The 19456-nt window shown below is 45.2% G+C and overlaps 1 protein-coding gene across 2 annotated transcripts in view; it reads right to left on the reverse strand.

The window, feature by feature from the left end:
• LOC139563867 (tectonin beta-propeller repeat-containing protein 2-like) overlaps nt 1-19456 on the reverse strand; it is a 41663-nt gene that overhangs the window by 13181 nt on the left and 9026 nt on the right. For both annotated transcript variants that reach the window (XM_071382843.1, XM_071382844.1), the window contains 8 exons: nt 18607-19364; nt 18174-18357; nt 16269-16442; nt 9733-9919; nt 9195-9336; nt 6295-6535; nt 5918-6007; nt 5436-5669 (listed from right to left, as the gene is read on the reverse strand). In XM_071382843.1, coding sequence (XP_071238944.1) covers nt 5436-5669; nt 5918-6007; nt 6295-6535; nt 9195-9336; nt 9733-9919; nt 16269-16442; nt 18174-18357; nt 18607-19364 — 2010 coding nt within the window. The remainder of the gene's footprint in view (nt 1-5435; nt 5670-5917; nt 6008-6294; nt 6536-9194; nt 9337-9732; nt 9920-16268; nt 16443-18173; nt 18358-18606; nt 19365-19456) is intronic.

A 19456-nucleotide genomic window follows, 5' to 3' on the forward strand; every position in this document is an offset into this window, starting at 1 on the left:
ATCAGCGTGGCGGATGTGTTGTTACCTACCCTTACCACCTGAGGCCGGCCCATCAGGAAGTCGGATCCAGTTGCAGAGGGAGCTGTTTAGTCCCAGGGTCCTTAGCTTATTGATGAGCTTTGAGGGCACAATGGTGTTGACCGCTGAGCTGTAGTCAATGAATAGCATTCTCACGTAGGTGTTCCTTTTGTCCAGGTGGGAAAGGGCAGTGTGGAGTGCAATAGAGATTGCATTATCTGTGGATCTGTTGGTGCGGTATGCAAATTGGAGTGTGTCTAGGGTTTCTGGGATAATGGTGTTGATGTGAGCCATGACCAGCCTTTCAAAGCATTTCATGGCTAAAGACGTGAGTGCTACAAGTTATTTCATAGTTTTGATGTCTTTACTATTATTCTAAACTGTAGAAAATAGTAAAAATAAAGAAAAACCCTTGAATGAGTAGGTGTGTCCAAACTTTTGCCTGGTACTGTGTGTGTGTATATACAGTTGAAGTCGGAAGTTTACACACACTTAGGTTGGAGTCATTAAAACTCGTTTTTCAACCACTCCACAAATGTCTTGTTAACAAACTATAGTTTTGGCAAGTTCTGTTAGGACATCTACTTTGTGCATGACACAAGTCGTTTTTCCAACAATTGTTTACAGACAGATTATTTCACTAATAATTCACTGTATCACAATTCCAGTGGGTCAGAAGTTCACATACACTAAGTTGACTGTGCCTATAAACAGCTTGGAAACTCCCGAAAATTATGTCATGGCTTTAGAAGCTTCTGAAAAGCTAATTGACATCCTTTGAGTCAATTGGAGGTGTACCTGTGGATGTATTTCAAGGCCTACCTTCAAACCCAGTGCCTCTTTCCTTGACATCATGGGAAAATCAAAAGAAATCAGCCAAGACCTCAGAAAAAAAATTGTAGACCTCACAATCTGGTTCATCCTTGGGAGCAATTTCCGAAAGCCTGAAGGTACCACGTTCATCTGTACAAACAATAGTACACAAGTACAAACACCATGGGACCACGCAGCCGTCATACCGCTCAGGAAGGAGATGTGTTCTGTCTCCTAGAGATGAACGTACTTTTGTGTGAAAAGTGCAAATCAATCCCAGAACAGCAGCAAAGGACCTTGTGAAGATACTGGAGGAAACTGGTACAAAAGTATCTATATCCACAGTAAAACGGGTCCTATATCGACATAACCTGAAAGGCCGCTCAGAAAGGAAGAAGCCACTGCTCCAAAACCGCCATAAAAAAGCAAGACTACAGTTTGCAACTGTACATGGGGACAAAGATGGTACTTTTTGGAGAAATGTCCTCTGGTCTGATGAAACACAAATAGAACTGTTTGGCCATAATGACCATTGTTATGTTTGGAAGAAAAAGGGGGATGCTTGCATGCCGAAGAACACCATCCCAGCCGTGAAGCACAGGGGTGGCAGCATGATGTTGTGGGGGTGCTTTGCTGCAGGAGGGACTGGTGCACTTCACAATATAGATGGCGTCATGAAGAACGAAAATTATGTGGATATATTGAAGCAACATTAGTCAGGAAGTTAAAGTTTGGACGCAAATGGGTCTTCCAAATGGACAATGACCCCAAGCATACTTCCAAAGTTGTGGCAAAATGGCTTAAGGACAACAAAGTCAAGATATTGGAGTGGCCATCACAAAGCCATTACCTCAATCCTATAGAAAATTTGTGGGCAGAACTGAAAAAGCATGTGTGAACAAGGAGGCCTACAAACCTGACTCAGTTACACCAGCTCTGTCAGGAGGAATGGGCCAAAATTCACCCAACTTATTGTGGGAAGCTTGTGGAAGGCTACCCGAAACGTTTGACCCAAGCTTAAATTGTTTAAGGCAATGCTACCAAATACTAATTGAGTGTATGTGAACTTCTGACCCACTGGGAATGTGATGAAATAAATAAGCTGAAATAAATCACTCTCTACTATTATTCTGACATTTCACATTCTTAAAAATAAAGTGGTTATCCTAACTGACCTAAGACTAGGATTAAATGTCAGGAATTGTGAAAAACTGAGTTTAAATGTATTTGGCTAAGGTGTATGTAAACTTCCGACTTCAACTGTGTATATGTGATGGGATGTATAGACATTATGGACAGTATGTGATTAGAATATGTAGCATATAGGTAGGATAGAATAGTATATGTATAGCAATAGTTTAATAGGATGGCCTTGAATAGAATACAGTATGTAAACAATATTAAAGTGACCAGTGTTCCATTATTGAAGTGACCAGTGTTTGATTATTAAAGTGACCAGTACATAGGGCAACAGCCTCTAAGGTGCAGGGTTGAGTAACCGGGTAATAGCCGGCTAGTGACAGTGACTAAAGTTCAGGGAAGTGTACTGGGTGAAGGCCAAGGGGTTTTAACCAAGGCAAATAAGCCAAATTATTTCAACTGAACATAAAATGGCTTCATCCCTCATCCCTTAAAAACATCGTAATTTCATCTTTAGGTAAGGTTGCGGAATCAAATTAAGTGAATTGATTTGTGAAGAAGGCTATGGAAACAGAGGCATCAAAGTTGCTTGTCTTTAGTTATTTTGTGGAATGGTTAATGGACAACCCTTCCTGAGGCAAGTCATTGCTCTTTCCATGTATCACATTATCACTATTTGATTAAGCTATTTGACATTCTGTAACAAAAGTCTGTGTGGGGAGAGACTGGGGCAGGGGGCAACTTCTAAACTGTAGATAGGTAGCTGTCATATGTGCTGGGACTTCTTTAACCATCATAACCCGTGCTAATATCATACTTAACCAGCCTGTCAGAAGATCGGGATTTCCACCTCTCCAAATACAGATAACCCAGGAAGACCTCATATGTTAATCATTGATAACGTATAGAAATACTCCTGGAACTTCTGGGCAGAATACATTCTAAGATTAGTCCTAAACGTTCCCTGAGTCAAAGACTATAGACACATGGACTTCAGCCATGTCTCAGGGCAAGGCCTAAACATGTCTTTGTATCTTTCTGAATAGTGTATATGGTGTTGCAGCTTCTATGCTTGGCTGCTCAGAGTGGTCTTCAAAGCTCAGGTCAAGGACTAATGTTTTCTGGACATTCATGACCTTGGACATCACCCTTTCAACTCTGACCTCTATAATGGAAATCAACCTTTTATAATAAATGTTCTACACCCAATGAACATCTTACGTAAAGAAGCTACACTTTCTAAACTACCCTTCATGAACTATAATGAACTGTGAAAGGTGTCAAAAACACTATGTCCCTGTGCAGCGTTTTAGTATGGAGACTTAGATCATGTGTTCAATGACACTAACAGAACAGGGCTAAAAATGAGTGCACTCTCAGCTCCTTCCCCGCTCATGTTACATTGTGATGCACACAGAGCCCAATAGGACCTGGCTACAGCTGTCTGCTGTCGTCACATGGCTGTCTATTTGCACCCGCCACTTTCCAGCAGCAGAACATATACAACCTGAACCACTTCAATAAACAAACACTGAAGCTTCTACCAAGACCCTGGTGGATCTAGCCAAGGGTAGAAACCTATCTGCTATTAGATCATTTAAAATCCATGGAAAGCAAGCTAACACTGAACTCTAGAAATGGAGGGTTGGGACTAGGGTTGGTTGGGCGATATTTGGGTAGACCTATTCCAAGGTAATGCTACTTCCAAATATCACTGGAATCCGATATCGTTTTGCGCTGTTAATGAGTAGTAAATCATTCCAGACTGTGCAATTTTTGTGCTTATTTGTGACCTTATAGTTGCCTTCTCATAAATAAATACATAAAAAATAGATAATTCATTAGACTATGAACATTGATACAGCCTAACTGATAAAACTGCCCCCTTTTGATTTGTAAAGTTCAAATATAGTATCGTCTTGCACATCACAATATCTCAACCATATATCGTCAATGTCAAAAGATCCCTGATACTCGATATTATCAAGCCTAGTAGGGACTGAGTTGATAAAGATTAGGCCGTCTGCCAAATGAGAGTAACACATCAGTCCAATATCTGTTTAGGATCATGTGTTTTCTGCAGACATGTCAGCTTACTGCTTGAGATGTGGTGCAAACAAACAAAATCTAAAGGCCATGTAAACAACACTTCAACCTAAAATCAGATTAGGTCTTTTTCTTTGGTGAACTTATCTGAGTATTGACAGGTCAGTCTCAGTGATTGTACCCTTGACTTGATAATTTCCATACCTAGCCTGAACTTTGACACCTTGCTAAAGGAGGACCTTAATACAAAACAAGTCTTATGTGAGTACCAGCTGCCAATACCAAGAAAATCAACACCTCCCTCGTAAAAGTGGGGAAGCGAGTGACATCTGACACCAGCCTGTAGAATCTGTCCGCGGCCAATCAAGAGGACGACAAAACGGGTCTTCATACACTGTTGTAAGACAGTCTTTCTACCTACCTGGATCGTACCTTTAAAGTCCAGATCCTCTGCTTCAGGTGTGCTAGTTTATTGCTCTCCCTGCATTGCCAAAGGATGTGACTAGGACTAGAAAGACAACCGCATATAGACCCCTTTCTGTGTTTACAAACATTGTCGCAAGAGGGCGATGTGCACAAGTTGGTGGCAGAACAAGGGGAAGTTCTTACAGAAGGCCAGCATAAAAAGCGTCTCTTTACATGTTGCTTACGGGTGCATTTCACACTACATTTGGATTATAATTGGATTTTAAGGCTTGTATGAATGTCCTGCTTAATATAATGTTTGTTTGTTGAATGTGCACAGATGGAAATGGCTTTCTTATTGCCGCCAAGAGTGGCGCGAATCTGTGTGTGACGTCAGTATGTCGTGTACTGGAAAAGGGTCAATAGAGACGTGAATTAGGTCAGAGTCAGACGGTCGGCAGCTAGGAGGCGTCAGAATCGTAGCCGACCGGGGGACACAACCTGAGCTGGTAGGGACACTAAGATGGCCGTATGAAAGTATGCAGCTACACGCAACTGACACCAAAAGACAGGCTGACATTTGACAGACTAGACTAGACATACAACATGTGCTAGATACAACATGTACTAGAAACGCATGTGAGACTAGGAACAGATGTCCTAGCCTGATCAGTTATGTAATGGCTATAAAAAATTATGCATTTTGCCAATATATACACAACTAAATGTTCCTTTAATATCTGCAGACCAAATTAATGAGTTACTGCAGTATAATGAAATGTGGCAAACATTTTGTTTTCCCACAAAACAGAGAGGAAACACCACAGAACTACTGCAATCAACCTCCCTGTGAGGGAACACAATCACCAATGCGCCAAACAAAATCATAAAATTATTTCTGCATTGAGCATCTAGCAGAGCCATGTATTAGCAGAGCCATCTAGTCTACACTTAGCTACCCTAGCTTGTGATCTGCCCAGTGTTATTTCTAAATGTGAAGAGGGTGGCCTTACCGAGCTGGCTGAGGTCCAGTAGGTTCCAGTGCATGCCGGTGGGGCAGCTAGTGGAGAGGGTGCGGATGTGGACGCGGCCGTGTTGGTCCAGTCCCCACAGGGCATCGCGGCAGGCAGAGAGCTGGACCATCTCTGTGTCCTGGGGCAGTTGGACTGTGGTGGGGTGCATCTGACCATCCTGGTCCCAAACACAGAACAGGTCTTTCCTGCTCTGGCCCAGCCACAGGAAGCTCCCTGCAGAGACACAGAGACAGTCAGTCACATATTGGTGATGTACAACACAGACACAGATAACAGCGACAGATGTCACTACACAGAGAGACACAAATAACAGCGACAGATGTCACTACACAACAGGGAATGGAATGTAAATGTGGTCTTCCTTATTTCTGTTAATATATTTGAGATGGGTTGTTGCCATCAGGTGGAAGGTGGGTAGGGCGTGTTATGTTTGTATTACAATATTGTGTTTTGTGTATTACCTTCTTTACTGAGTACAGCCGAGGAATAGACGAATGCCCACTTGGTGGCTGAGACGGTTCCTCTGGGTACCACACCCTGCCAGAACGTACCTGTGGGGTCACAACACATCACTGTCACACTGAACACACTGCAGTATTCACACAAAAGTCCCTGTCCACCACACTGACTTAAAACAGAGAAGGTGCCAATAAAGCAATGCTTAGCTGATTAAGTTCTGTGAAGTGTAGTCATGTCAGAAAGTGCATTCCATAAATTGCATTCCAATGCAGAAAACAAAAATTCCTCATGACTGAGCATCTGTGTTAACCCACTGAGCTAAAGCCTTGGCATTAGCTTGGAAAGCTAATGCAAGTCTTGATGTTTCATAAATTCATACCGCTGAGGCTGCCCTTGGCGACATGGAAGTTGTTCCTGCCGGATGCAATCCAGACGCCGCTGGTGTTGGAGGAGACCAGGCTGGGCTGGCACTGGAACTGCTGGGACAGGAAGGCCATGCGGAGGCACTCTGCAACCCGCACCACCGGGGCCTTGGTGGCTGTGGCCATGTTCTGAGTGGCCTGGATCAGAGTCTGGAACAGACTGCCCTGATCAAACACCACATAGTCTGTGATGCTCACCTGAAAAGGAGGGGTGGGAGGAAGGGAGAGGGAACAAAAGGCCAGAAATGTATAAGCATTAGAAGTTGTGCCATGGTTAGCAGATGTTAATCTGAGTGTAGCGAAAAGCTTGGGCTTCTGGTTCTGACAGTGCAGTAATATCTAACACGTAATCTAACAGTTCCCCAACAACTACCTAATACACACAAATCTAAAGGGATGGAATAAGAATATGTACATATAAAAATATGGATGAGCAATGGCCGTGCGGCATAGGCAAGGTGCAATAGATGGTATAAGGTACAGTATATACAAATGAGATGAGTAATGTAAGATACGTAAACAATATTAAAGTGGCATTATTTAAAGTGGCATTGTTTAAAGTGACTAGTGATCCATTTATTGGGTGTCAATGTAGGCAGAAGCCTCTCTGAGTTAGTGATTGAGGTTTAGCAGTCTGATGGCCTTGAGAAAAAAGCTGTTTTTCAGTCTCTCGGTCCCAGTTTTGATGCACCTGTACTGACCAGGCAGTGGTGGTTGTTGTTCTTGATTATCTTTTTGGCCTTCCTGTGGCATCGGGTGCTGTAGGTGTCTTGGACGGCAGGTAGTTTGCCCCCGGTGATGCGTTGTGCAGACCGCACCACCCTCTGGAGAACCTTGCGGTTGAGGGCGGTGCAGTTGCTGTTCCAGGCGGTGATACAGCACAACAGGATGTTTCGATTGAGCATCTGTAAAAGTTAGTCAGGGTTTTGGGTGACAAGCCAAATTTCATCCCTCCTGAGGATGAAGAGGCGCTGTTGCGTCTTCTTCACCACACCGTCTGTGTGGGTGGACCATTTCAGTTTGTCTGTGATGTGTACGCCGAGAAACTTGAAGCTTCCCACCTTCTCCACTACTGTCCCTTCGATGTGGATAGGGGGTGCTCCCTCTGCAGTTTCCTGAAGTCCACAATTATCTCCTCTGTTTTGTTGACGTTGAGTGAGAGGTTTTCCTGAGGGCCCTCACCTCCTCCATGTAGGCTGTTTCTTCATTGTTGTGTCGTCTGCAAACTTTATGACTGAGTTGGAGGCGTGCATAGCCACGCAGTCATGGGTGAACAGGGAGTACAGGAGAGGGCTGAGCATGCACCCTGTGGGGTTGAGGGTCAGCGAAGTGGAGATTTTATTTCCTACCTTCACCACCTGGGGACGGCCCGTCAGGAAGTCCAGGACCCAATTGCACATGGCGGGGTTGAGACCCAGGGCCTCCAGCTTAAAGATGAGCTTGGAGGGTACTATGGTGTTGAATGTGGGGCTGTAATCAATGAACAGCATTCTTACATAGGTATTCCTCTTATCCAGATGGGATAGGGCAGTGTGCAGTGTGATGGAGATAGCATCGTCTTTGGACCTGTTGGGGCGGTATGCAAAATGAAGTGGGTCTAGGGTGGCCGGTAAGGTAGAGGTGATATGATCCTCGACTAGTCTCTCAAAGATTGAATATGTCCGTAAACACACCAGCCAGCTGGTCTGCTCATGCTCTGAGGATGCGGCTTGGGATGCCGTCTGGGCCAGCAGCCTTGCGAGGGTTAACACGTTTAAATGTCTTACGTCGGCCATGGAGAAGGAAGGGGGCCGCAGACCTTGTTAGCGGGCGGCGACGGTGGCACTGTGTTTTCCTCAAAGCGGGCAAATTAGGTTTTTAGTTTGTGTGGAAGCGTGACATCGGTGTCCGTGATGTGGCTGGTTTTCTTTTTGTAGTCCGTGATTTACTGTAGAACCTGCCACATACGTCTCATGTCTGAGCCGTTGAATTGCGACTCCACTTTGTCCCTGTACCGGCATTTCACTGGTTTGATTGCCTTGTGGAGGGAATAACTACACTGTTAATATTTGGCCATATTGCCAGTCCTCTTTCCATAGTTAAACGTGGTGGTTCGAACTTTCAGTTTTGCGTGAATGCCGTCATCCATCCACGGTTTCTGGTTAGGGGTCTTCTTCCCAGAGACGTGTTTATCTCTGTTGGCGCGAGGTCTGCGGCCCCCCAGTGGCTGAACCGATTCCGACAACGTCTCCCGAGAGCCATGTTTCCGTGAAACAGAGAATGTTGCAATCTCTGATGTCTCTCTGTAAGGCAACCCTTGTCCTAATTTCGTCTACCTTGTTGTCAAGAGACTGGACATGGGCGAGTATTATACTCAGAAGCGGGGGGGCGGTGTGCACGCCTACGGAGCCTGACCAGGAGGCCGCTCCGTCAGTCTCTTCTGCGGCGACGTTGTTTTGGGTCGGCTTCTGCGATTAGATCCACTGTCCTGGGTGGTGGTCTGAACAAAGGATCCGCTTTGGGAAAGTCGTGTTCCTGGTCGTAACGTTTGAAAGTTGACGTCGCTCTTATATCCAATAGTTCTTCCCGGCTGTATGTAATAAGACTTTTAAGATTTCCTGGGGTAATAATGTAAGAAAAAATACATTAAAAAAAGGTTAAAATAAAATACTGCATAGTTTCCTAAGGACTCGAAGCGAGGCGACCATCTCTGTCGGCACAAGACCCATACTCATCTCAGGGTGAAGTCTGTAATGCAAACCATCCTAAATTTGACTTTAATAATACATGCTCTTAAAAAACGATCATAGTGCAAGATAGACGACGTATGGAAATTATGGGTGTGAGTAACATTGAACACAGTCTGTAGGATACCAACCTGCCACCAGTGGTCATCTTCCCCTTGGGGCTTCCTGGCAGTGACTCCAGTCCTGAACCACAGACTGCCGCTGGTGTCCAGAGCCCAAGCCGTGTTGCTCTCTCCCAGGGCTATACAGATGGGCTCCAGACCCTGACTCTCACTTTGGGAGGAGGAAAAACACATTCACACGAATATGTAATGATCAGCAAAGAAAGCTAACATTGCCTGAGTCCCGAAGACTTGCATTAGCTCCCCAAGCTAATGCCTAAGAGGCTTTAGCTCAGCAGGCTAACACAGTCCTGTGGCGTGCTGGAGATCTGGATTTGAACCCTGGTCGGTCATACTAACTAAACGTTCACTGCTACTAGGCCTCTATGACACACATCTTCATTCCTCTTTTCAAAAAAGGTGAAAGAATCCCTGTTGAATTACAATTATCTGGAATGACCACACCACAACCCACAGGGGTGTCACAAGAACCGAGCAGAGCTAACTCGACTATCACTGTTACTGGGGCCTACGACACACAGGTTATCTTTTTCAGAAAAGGTCCTACCTGATTTTGTCATACTTCCACATTTCCCCCTCAGAGCAGTAGCTGCTGAGGCCATCGCCATCTCTGTAGAAGACGGCCCTGTGTTGGCTGAGGGCCCACACCACCCCGCCACGCGCTGCGATCTGGGCCATAGGACACGGGCAGTCCACCTTCACAGCTCGTGCACACGGACGGTCCACACTCAAACCTGCAGAACGGGATCACAACCACACAGTCAAGTTTCACGGTCTGTGAGTTAAGGCATTTGTTGTATTTGTTGTTTTTGTGAGTTAGTGAGGGGCCGGGAATGTCTGTATGTAACAATGTTAATCATGCTAAACAATAGCAGTATAGCAGTCTCACATTAGTTTCTTAGTTAATCATATCGAATTCAAATTTAATGTATATATCTCACATACATACAGTGCATTCGGAAAGTATTCAGACCCCTTGACTTTTTCCACATTTTGTTATGTTACAGCCTTATTCTAAAATAGATAAATACTTTTTTCCCACTCATTAATCCACACACAATACCACATAATGCCAAAGCAAAAACAGGTTTTGAAATTTGTGCAAATGTATTAAAAATAAAAAACAAATACCTTATTTACATAAGTATTCAGACCCCAGGGCCTCCCGGGTGGCGCAGTGGTCTAGGGCACTGCATCGCAGTGCTAGCTGCGCCACCAGAGTCTCTGGGTTCGCGCCCAGGCTCTGTCGCAACCGGCCATGACCGGGAGGTCCGTGGGGCGACGCACAATTGGGCTAGCGTTGTCCGGGTTAGGGAGGGTTTGGCCGGTAGGGATATCCTTGTCTCATCGCGCTCCAGCGACTCCTGTGGCGGGCCGGGCGCAGTGCGCGCTAACAAAGGGGGCCAGGTGCACGGTGTTTCCTCCGACACATTGGTGCGGCTGACTTCCGGGTTGGAGGCCGGCGCTGTGTTAAGAAGCAGTCAAATCAAATCAAGTTTATTTTAAATAGCCCTTCGTACATCAGCTAATATCTCGAAGTGCTGTACAGAAACCCAGCCTAAAACCCCAAACAGCAAGCAATGCAGGTGTAGAAGCACGGTGGCTAGGAAAAACTCCCTAGAAAGGCCAAAACCTAGAGAGGAACCAGGCTATGAGGGGTGGCCAGTCCTCTTCTGGCTGTGCCGGGTGGAGATTGCGGCTTGGTTGGGTTGTTCTTCGGAGGACGCATGGCTTTCGACCTTCTTCTCTCCCGAGCCCGTACGGGAGTTGTAGCGATGAGACAAGATAGTAATTACTAGCGATTGGATACCACGAAAATTGGGGAGAAAAGGGGATAAAATTTAAAAAATAATAAATAAATAAAAAATATATATTTTTTTTTTAAGTATTCAGACCCTTTGCTATGAGACTCAAAATTGAGCTCAGGTGAATCCTGTTTCCATTAAACATCCTTGAGATGTTTCTACAACTTGATTGGAGTCCACCTGTGGTAAATGTAATTGATTGGACATGATTTTAAAAGGCACACACCTGTCTACATAAAGTCCCACAGTTCACAGTGCATGTCAGAGCAGAAACCAAGCCATGCGGTCAAAGGAATTGTCCATAGAGCTCCGAGACAGGATTGTGTCGAGGCACAGATCTGGGGAAGGGTACCAAAAACTGTCTGCAGCATTGAAGGTCCCCAAGAACACAGTGGCCTCCATCATTCTTAAACGCAAGAAATTTGGAACCACCAAGACTCTTCCTAGAGCTGGTCGCCTGGCTAAACTGAGCAATCGGGGGAGAAGGGCCTTGGTCAAGGAGGTGACTAAGAACCCGAAGGTCACTCTGACAAGAGCTCCAGAGTTCCTTTGTGGAGATGGGAGAACCTTCCAGAAGGACAAACATCTCCGCAGGACTCCACCAATCAGGCCTTTATGGCAGAGTGGACAGACGGAAGCCACTCCTCAGTAAAAGGCACTTGACAGTCCACTTGGAGTTTGCCAAAAGGCACGTAAAAAGACTCTCAGACCATGACAACAAGATTCTCTGGTCTGATGAATACCCTGAATGCCAAGCATCACGTCTGGAAGAAAACTTGCACCATCCCTAGTGTGAGGCATCGTAGTGGCAGAATCATGCTGTGGGGATGTATTTCAGCGGCAGGGACTGGGAGACTAGTCAGGATCGAGGCAAAGATGAATGGAGAAAAGTACAGAGAGATCCTTGATGAAAACCTGCACCAGAGTGCTCAGGACCTCAGACTGGAGCGAAGGTTCACCTTCCAACAGGACAACAACCCTAAGAAAACAGCCAAGACAACGTAGGAGTGGCTTCGGGACAAGTCTCTGAATGTCCTTGAGTGGCCCAGCCAGAGCCCGGACTTGAACTCGATCAGACATCTCTGGAGAGACCTGAAAATAGCTGTGCAGCGATGCTCCACATCCAACCTAACAGAGCTTGAGTGGATCTGCAGAGAAGAATGGGAGAAACTCCCCAGATACAGGTGTGCTAAGATTGTAGCATCATACACAAGAACACATGATGTAATCGTTGCCAAAGGTGCTTCAACAAAGTACTAAGTAAAGGGTCTGAATACTTTTGCAAATGTGATATCTGTTTTTGTATTTTTAATACATCTTCAAAAATTTCTAAAAACCTGCTTTGCTTTGTCCCTGTGTGGTATTTTGTGTAGATTGACGAGGGAAAAAAACGAATCCATTTTAGAATAAGGCAGTAACATAACAAAATATGGAAAAAGTCAAGGTGTCTGAATAATTTAAGAATGAACTGTATATCCTTCAAACACCGGTTTTGAGGGCATTATCACTTTCACAGTTTACCAATATATACAGTTGAAGTCAGAAGTTTACATACACTTAGGTTGGAGTCATTAAAATTTGTTTTTCAACCAGTCCACAAATTTCTTGTTAACAAACTATAGTTTTGGCAAGTCGGTAAGGACATCTACTTTGTGCATGACACAAGTCATTTTTACAACAATTGTTTACAGACAGATTATTTCACTTATAATTCACTGTATTCCAGTGGGTCAGAAGTTCACATACACTAAATTGACTGTGCCTTTAAACAGCTTGGAAAATTCCAGAAAATTATGTCATGGCTTTAGAAGCTTCTGATAGGCTAATTGACATAATTTGAGTCAATTGGAGGTGTACCTGTGGATGTATTTCAAGGCCTACCTTCAAACTCAGTGCCTCTTTGCTTGACATATGGGAAAATCAAAAGAAATCAGCCAAGACATCAAAAAAAAAATTGTAGACCTCCACAAGTCTGGTTCACCCTTGGGAGCAATTTCCAAAAGCCTAAAGGTACCACATTCATCTGTACAAACAATAGTACGCAAGTATAAAAACCATGGGACCACGCAGCCGTTATACCGCTCAGGAAGAAGACGCGTTCTGTCTCCTAGAGATGAACGTACTTTGGTGCGAAAAGTGCAAATCAATCCCAGAACAGCAGCAAAGGACCCTGTGAAGATGCTGGAGGAAACAGGTACAAAAGTATCTATATCCACAGTAAAACGAGTCCTATATCGACATAACCTGAAAGGCCGCTCAGCAAGGAATAAGCCAAAACCGCCATAAAAAATACAGACTACGGTTTGCAACTGCACATGGGGACAAAGATCGTACTTTTTGGAGAAATGTCCTCTCGTCTGATGAAACAAAAATAGAACTGTTTGGCCATAATGACCATCGTTATGTTTGGAGGAAAAAGGGGGAGGCTTGCAAGCCGAAGAACACCATCCCAACCGTGAAGCATGGGGGTGGCAGCATCATGTCAACCATTTTGAAAAGAAGGTCGACGACATCCGATCCTCGTTTGCTATGTCAAACGACACCGCTGGTTCTGCTCACACTGCCCTACCCTGTGCTTTGACCTCTTTCTCCCCTCTCTCTCCAGATGAAATCTTGCGTCTTGTGACGGCCGGCCGCCCAACAACCTGCCCGCTTGACCCTATCCCCTCCTCTCTTCTCCAGACCATTTCCGGAGACCTTCTCCCTTACCTCACCTCGCTCATCAACTCATCCTTGACCGCTGGCTACGTCCCTTCCGTCTTCAAGAGAGCGAGAGTTGCACCCCTTCTGAAAAAACCTACACTCGATCCCTCCGATGTCAACAACTACAGACCAGTATCCCTTCTTTCTTTTCTCTCCAAAACTCTTGAACGTGCCGTCCTTGGCCAGCTCTCCTGCTATCTCTCTCAGAATGACCTTCTTGATCCAAATCAGTCAGGTTTCAAGACTAGTCATTTAACTGAGACTGCTCTTCTCTGTGTCACGGAGGCGCTCCGCACTGCTAAAGCTAACTCTCTCTCCTCTGCTCTCATCCTTCTAGACCTATCGGCTGCCTTTGATACTGTGAACCATCAGATCCTCCTCTCCACCCTCTCCGAGTTGGGCATCTCCGGCGCGGCCCACGCTTGGATTGCGTCCTACCTGACAGGTCGCTCCTACCAGGTGGCGTGGCGAGAATCTGTCTCCGCACCACGTGCTCTCACCACTGGTGTCCCCCAGGGCTCTGTTCTAGGCCCTCTCCTATTCTCGCTATACACCAAGTCACATGGCTCTGTCATATCCTCACATGGTCTCTCCTATCATTGCTATGCAGACGACACACAATTAATCTTCTCCTTTCCCCCCTCTGATAACCAGGTGGCGAATCGCATCTCTGCATGTCTGGCAGACATATCAGTGTGGATGACGGATCACCACCTCAAGCTGAACCTCGGCAAGACGGAGCTGCTCTTCCTCCCGGGGAAGGACTGCCCGTTCCATGATCTCGCCATCACGGTTGACAACTCCATTGTGTCCTCCTCCCAGAGTGCTAAGAACCTTGGCGTGATCCTGGACAACACCCTGTCGTTCTCAACTAACATCAAGGCGGTGACCCGTTCCTGTAGGTTCATGCTCTACAACATTCGCAGAGTACGACCCTGCCTCACACAGGAAGCGGCGCAGGTCCTAATCCAGGCACTTGTCATCTCCCGTCTGGATTACTGCAACTCGCTGTTGGCTGGGCTCCCTGCCTGTACCATTAAACCCCTACAACTCATCCAGAACGCCGCAGCCCGTCTGGTGTTCAACCTTCCCAAGTTCTCTCACGTCACCCCGCTCCTCCGCTCTCTCCACTGGCTTCCAGTTGAAGCTCGCATCCGCTACAAGACCATGGTGCTTGCCTACGGAGCTGTGAGGGGAACGGCACCTCCGTACCTTCAGGCTCTGATCAGGCCCTACACCCAAACAAGGGCACTGCGTTCATCCACCTCTGGCCTGCTCGCCTCCCTACCTCTGAGGAAGTACAGTTCCCGCTCAGCCCAGTCAAAACTGTTCGCTGCTCTGGCACCCCAATGGTGGAACAAACTCCCTCACGACGCCAGGTCAGCGGAGTCAATCACCACCTTCCGGAGACACCTGAAACCCCACCTCTTTAAGGAATACCTAGGATAGGATAAAGTAATCCTTCTAACCCCCCCCCCCCCCCTTAAAAGAGTTAGATGCACTATTGTAAAGTGGTTGTTCCACTGGATATCATAAGGTGAATGCACCAATTTGTAAGTCGCTCTGGATAAGAGCGTCTGCTAAATGACTTAAATGTAAATGTAATGATTTCGACTGGCTGACAAAAGCTGCCTGCCTGTCTGTCTCTTCCCGACTCCCGTCCGACACGTTCAATATTATGGGACAGCTGGAGATCGAATTTCAGTATAGGAAAACATTGCTGTAAATGTCAGAGAGACAGACAAGGTTTATACAAATCTCCCCTGTTGAAAATCAAACGCTAGTCTAAAAGAAGTGGGAGATAATGTCAATATGCTTTTTACAGAGTAGATCAAGTTTATAAATTGCCTGGCTGGGCTGTTGAGACAGTGGATTGCGCAGTGAGATGAAACAGAGTAAATAGGCATTTCAACATCATAGCTTTAGCCGGTGGTAACTTGTGGAATAGACATCGGCTGGAATGCGGTTTTAACCAAACAGCATCCAGGATTAAACCCACCCATAGTATAATAATATAATACTTGTCATGACCAGCAGGGCAGGGCCAGCGAGTGTGTTACAATCCATCACAACACCAAAGGTTAAATATTACTTTCTAAAAGCATGTTTTGGATTTACTAGGCTTCATTATTTTGATCCTTAATATGCCATCCGTACAGAATTATGATTACCTCTAAGAAGATTTAGCCAGTGACTGATGATACTATTTACTATGGGCCTGAACAGCGCCATCTAATGGAGAATGGTTAAACTCAGGAACTGATTTGCTGAATTGAGAGTTCAGACTTTGCCAATAAACAGGATTGTGATATAATATTCTTAATACTCTGAGGCCACCTGGGGCTGAAATCACAAAGTCTTGTTAAAATAGAGTGAATCAAGCCATTGTGCAAAAAGTACATTAACAATACTTACATTAAAGAAGCATTCAAATAATGTGCCATCAAAATCTTGAAGAAACTTTATTTTTTTTACATGAATTTGTCTAAATGTGTTTGATCTAATCAGGTCTGTTCATCTATACTCCATTGATAGTAAAATGACATACAGTACTGAATAGTCACCAGTAGCTCACCTGTCTGCAGGTAGAGGTCCCCGCTGGTTCGGATGATCCATGCTGTGTCTTCACCAAGTGCCACAAAGGCAGAATCCTCCAGGGCCTTGTACCAGTGCCTCTTTCCTTTGATGGTGACTTTACCACATGCATACGCTGTCATGGTCTTCTGTTCCACCTTCCATAGCAGGGACCCTAAAATAAAATGAAACTTTAATGCATCTACTAATATGTACACTACCGTTCAAAAGTTTGGGGTCACTTAAAAATGTCCTTGTTTTTTAAAGAAAAGCAAAAAAAAATTGTCCATTAAAATAACATCAAATTGATCAGAAATACAGTGTAGACATTGTTAATGTCATTTGTGGGTTTGATTACAGGCTCAAAATGGCCAGAAACAAAGAACTTTCTTCTGATACTCATCAGTCTAATCTTGTTCTGAGAAATGAAGGCTATTACATTTGAGAACTTGCCAAGAAACTAAAGATCTCGTACAACGCTGTGTACTACTCCCTTCACAGGACAGTGCAAACTGTCCCTAACCAGAATAGAAAGAGGAGTGTCAGGCCCCGGGGCACAACTCAGCAAGAGGACAAGTACATTAGTATGTGTAGTTTGAGAAACAGATGACTCACAAGTCCTCAACTGGCAGCTTATTAAACCCGCAAATCACCAGTCTCAACATCAACAGTGAAGAGGTGACTCCGGGAAGCCGGCCTTCTAGGCAGAGTTACAAAGAAAAGCCATATCTCAGACTGGTCAATAAAAATAAAAGATTAAGATGGGCAAAAGAACACTGGACAGAGGAACTCTGCATAGAAGGCCAGCATCCCGGAGTCGCCTCTTTACTGTTGACGTTGAGGCTGGTGTTTTGCGGGTACTATTTAATGAAGCTGCCAGTTCAAGGCTTGTGAGGCGTCCGTTTCTCAAACTAGACACACTAATGTACTTGTCCTCTTGCTCAGTTGTGCCCCGGGGCCTGACACTCCTCTTTCTATTCTGGTTAGAGACAGTTTGCACTGTTTGCACTGTCCTGTGAAGGGAGTAGTACACAGCGTTGTACGAGATCTTTAGTTCCTTGGCAATTTCTCAAATGTAATAGCCTTCATTTCTCAGAACAAGATTAGACTGATGAGTTTCAGAAGAAAGTTCTTTGTTTCTGGCCATTTTGAGCCTGTAATCAAACCCACAAATGAAAAATAAGGACATTTCAAAGTGACCCCAAACTTTTGCACGGTAGTGTACATCCAAAGATGTAATTTTGGTAATCAAACTAACCAACTCCGAAAAGTAAAGATCTATCTCGATGATAGTGGTTGCAGTCTGTCTCCCTCAACTACAGTGCCTTTCATCTCTTCCACAATATATACACATGATAGACCCTAACAGACCCAGTCACTGAATAAAAGTTAAATAAAAGCTTAAAAAAGGTACAATATGCAGAAATCACCCGCCATTTCCTGGTTGCTTAAATTCTAATAGTTCCCTTAATGTCAGTTTATATGATAAAACAAGCAAATATAGTGTAGATAATCACAACCATTTCGCTACACTCGCATTAACATCTGCTAACCATGTGTATGTGACAAATACATTTGATTTGATCATTGTACCATCTAAACCGCAGTGGAACAACTTTTCAATACCCCCAAAATATTGTATTTTCAGCTGGTGTTCAAAACCGATAGTCAAAGTTGCAAAAATTAAACTTAAGAACGGGAAGCATAGAAATAGTGTATATAGAACATATCTACCACTTCTTAGATTTGATTTTAATGATAATGACAGATCTATAACTCCCATTTCTATGTGAATTTGGTCGTGTCGCCTAAAAGGTTACATATTGCAGATTTAGAAATAAAAGCATCTCACAATAGATTAATAAAAGCTTCTGCTAAATGACCATATTACAGACATCCTCATCACCTGAAGGTGACAGTGCCACCTGCTGCACATTGTCCTCAAACTTCTGCCAGCTCAGGCCCCTGTCTGGGAGGGCACTACAGTACAGGCCTCCTTTAAAGTCCAGACACCAGATGTATTGGTCAGTCACAACCAGGTTGAGGATGCCACAGCCTGGCCCTGTGTAGCCCATCCAGCTCTCTGCCAACTACAGGAGAGAAGGTTCAAACCAGACACAGCATCCTACAGTAATGGTTTGTGTGTTATAAATGTACCATAAAATGACTAATAACAATCAAATGATCCATTGCTTTTCATTTTGATGCAACATTACTAACCACATGGTATCCTATTGAAATGGAATGTGATGTACTGTAGCACACACAGTGAGGAAGGTGCAATATGCAACGTCACATGTTGTGTGTGATATAACTGTAACCACTAGTATAACTATTACTGTCTTGTCTTGGTCCTGCTGCCCGATGTTGGACCCCTGGAGGTTGAGGGCGTTGAGTCTGTCTCCCAGGCTGGCGCTGGAGGCTGAGTACGGAACTCCGTGGACAGCGTAAATGTCCTCCTCGTCACTAGAGTGGCACTGCTCAGGCTCCAGGGAATAACACATCTGATCAACACAGCTAGGAGGCTCCAGATCCAGCAGACAGTGCTGGTGGTGGGGGTTGTCCTGGTCCAAGTCATCCAGCCCAATGAGGGGGCTCAGGAGATCATCCTCCTGCTCCTCCATGGGGTCTTGCTCCTTCGAGGTCTGCATGTAGGCAAAGGTGCACTCAAGTAATAGGTCTACGTGTCGGGTGGGAGCCTCCCCCTCTTTGTTAGTGATGGAGGGTCTGTTTTCATTCTTTGGGTAGGACTGGCACTCCATGTCCTGGGAGGGCAGGGACATGGGGCAGGAGGGAGGCTGAGTCCCAGGGGGTTGAGTCTGAGTCAGAGGGTCCTCTCTCTGGTCACCACCCTGGCTCTGAGCTCCAGAGGCAGTGAGTTCTGGAGAGGCCCTAGTGATGGAGCCCTCCTGGTCGGGGGATCCGCTGCTCCTGCTCTGTAGGTCCAGACTGCTGCACGGGAAACTTGTGTGGTCGGAAGCTGAGGAGGGCTCACTGATAGAGGTGCTGGTCCCCCCGTCGCTGCCCCCTCCTCCATCCTGACTGTAAATGCTCTCGGACCAGCTGTTGTGCTGCTCACCGATGCGGTTTCCACTTTCTGTAAAGAGAAAAAGAGAGCGGGATAACATAGCAGCAAGAAGTTTCAACATTAGTGGCTTGAATCATAAGAGAAAGGTAATTATAAGACAA

This window comes from Salvelinus alpinus, chromosome 34 (assembly GCF_045679555.1).
Source record: "Salvelinus alpinus chromosome 34, SLU_Salpinus.1, whole genome shotgun sequence".
In the NCBI taxonomy this organism is placed as follows: Eukaryota; Metazoa; Chordata; class Actinopteri; order Salmoniformes; family Salmonidae; genus Salvelinus; species Salvelinus alpinus.